This window comes from Oratosquilla oratoria, chromosome 41, assembly GCF_046742065.1.
Source record: "Oratosquilla oratoria isolate Oo_2021 chromosome 41, ASM4674206v1, whole genome shotgun sequence".
Classification (NCBI taxonomy): domain Eukaryota; kingdom Metazoa; phylum Arthropoda; class Malacostraca; order Stomatopoda; family Squillidae; genus Oratosquilla; species Oratosquilla oratoria.
This window is the reverse complement of record NC_134817.1, coordinates 6,934,242-6,936,741: the sequence shown is the minus strand read 5'-3', so window position 1 is coordinate 6,936,741 and position 2,500 is coordinate 6,934,242. Positions and strand designations below refer to the sequence as shown.

General features: G+C 37.2%; 1 protein-coding gene across 2 annotated transcripts in view; it reads right to left on the bottom strand.

The window, feature by feature from the left end:
* Window positions 1–435: 435 nt before the first annotated feature.
* LOC143020923 (uncharacterized) overlaps window positions 436–2,500 on the bottom strand; it is a 27,741-nt gene continuing 25,676 nt past the window's right edge. For both annotated transcript variants that reach the window (XM_076177872.1, XM_076177871.1), the window contains exon 3: window positions 436–2,339. In XM_076177872.1, coding sequence (XP_076033987.1) covers window positions 1,938–2,339 — 402 coding nt within the window. In that variant the 3' untranslated portion in view covers window positions 436–1,937. The remainder of the gene's footprint in view (window positions 2,340–2,500) is intronic.

Here is a 2,500-nt window from a genome sequence, read left to right as displayed (position 1 = left end):
TGTTACTATCACTATCAATATTACTGTTATTATTATTATTGATAGGAATACGATTTCCTGCTCATCACAAAATAGAAAAAAAAGGAAGAGAAAAAAATATATATACGTACCAAAATCGCATACAGTTTTGCTTATTGAAAATAATGAAAATTAAGGAATCTCAGTATGCGGAATGAAAAGAAAAAGAAAAGAATTCAGGGGTGCTTTCTAATTTTCGTTGTGAATTTTAAATTACCAGTTAGAAAAAAATAAAGTCCAAATGCATTTGTAATGTGTATGTATGCAGATGATACTCATATCACATGTGTATGTTTGTTAATAACATTAATTATTCATCATAGTTTTGAATGAATGAATTGAATTTTATCACACATTTTCAGTCAAACTGACCGTTATTTATAGTGACGTCACATCCTTTCCCTTTTGTTTCATTTCTTCATTTTTGTTTTATTTTTGTTTCATTTCCTCACCACTGTTAATGATATCAACTATTTAAAACAATTCTTTTCGTGATTGAATTTAATTCCTTTTACTTCCATTTCCATTGTTTAATTGTGCCGTATATAGAGAATTTACAGTGACGTCATGTCGCCTTGCTTTTGAATACAAGTACAAATGTGCGTATGTATGTACGTATATATAATTATTACGCATGTATTATACTTACCATATTTCATTATGGTTGTCTACAGATCATTTTATTCAGGCATGGAGTCTTTTTCGGTGCCTTTGTCACAAAGTAGTTCTGATCAATTCGCAAGAAAATGTCGACTTGTCATATGCCCGTAGAAAGGTCCTCTTGACAACACAGAAGCTTTGTCCGACTCTTGGACAAGACCCAATGTCCTTAGACGGACATAAACATTTCTATGTGATATAGATGTGCATATGGAGCTCCCCTGAACAACGCCCACTATCTCTATATAGACATAAGTATTTGTATATAACATAGATCACCGAATATAGCTATAGGCACGAAGATATAGATAGCTATGTTATGTATGATTAGTACTAGAGGGTAAATTACATTGGCACTTGCTTCTGTTGTACAATCTATTCATATACCATGATAAATTAAAAGTCACAAATGGATATTTTATGATTCAAATATATTGATGCATGAATATCATGATAACTATATACATTTGTCCCCAACGAAGATGGTGGGACTATGGTAGAATATGTTGTACATAAACCCATAAAGGAACGGCAAACTGCAACAATGTGAAGGCATTTTGAAAGAACAGGAAGATCTGCATAGATCACCAACAGCATATCATAAACTCGTTCAGAAAATAGTCACTCTACAACCATAACTCTGGATAACTCTGAAGAGGTTTTCGTTCTCTTCTGGGGAAAATAACCAATGGTTCTCAACCTGAGGGCCACGACAAGAATTTAGTAAAGGGTCTATGGCCTGCTGTTACAAATTATACGTTTCTATAAAAAAAAAAAAATCACCCGGTCTTCATAGATTGTAAGCCTTGTAATAAAGCAAAGGGTTTCTCTTCATCGACATTTTCTTACTATCATCATAATCATTATTATTATTATTATCATTATTACTATTATTTTACTTTTTTGGCGGGACGGGATTTGGGAGGAAAATGGAAGGGGATCCACACGAATGTTGAGAATTCATGAAGGGGGGAACGGAGTGACAAAGGTTGAGAACCACTGAATTCTTCAGGGTTATGCGTTGCTGTTCATTTCAACAATGAATTGAATCGTCTCTCATCCACGAAGTGTTATTTGTTTCGAGTCTGTGGATCTCTTTGGAAGCTTCTAAGAATCCTCGGGTATTTCTAGAACCCTCAGGGGTTCTTAGAACCTTGGCATCCATCAGCTAGTACTACTCTTCAGTCTATGGAAATCCTTTTTAGAAACTCCAAAGAACTTCGACTGAGAACCTGCGACTTCGATGGACATGCGACCTTTTATGTTTGTTGGGGGAACTTTATATCCTGCTGGGAATTGTCAGGTTGACACACAATATGGGACGCATGGCACAGCATCTGGAGATTGCCATAGTAAATGGCATCTGATATCAACTTTTTGACGAAACATTTCTGCCGTGCATTCATCGCCCGAAGTTCGCATTCCACCAGAGCACCCATGAAGTGTGCGTCGTCGTTGTTGTTCTCTGGGGCGACTGCGGACGAGGGCATCCCCGGCAGCTCGCTGAGTGTACACTCCATACTCAACTCTGGGGTTCCTATACTCTGCTCAAGCTTTTTCGGATGCAAACTCAACCCGTCTCCATGAAACGCTGAACCTGCTTCCCCGTTCATTTCCGGTGACGAGCTGAGTTGACTGCCGTCCTGTATATCTTCTTCGACCTAAAAGGGATTAAAAGGTGTAAGTTAGCATACCTACATCATGGAAGGGTTGAATTAAGAAGACAAATCGATTCATCTGTGTCGCGATAGAGACGCCAAGAGAATATGTGATAAATACGATATCCTTCTTTCAACGTATAAGACACGCAGTCCGAACATTT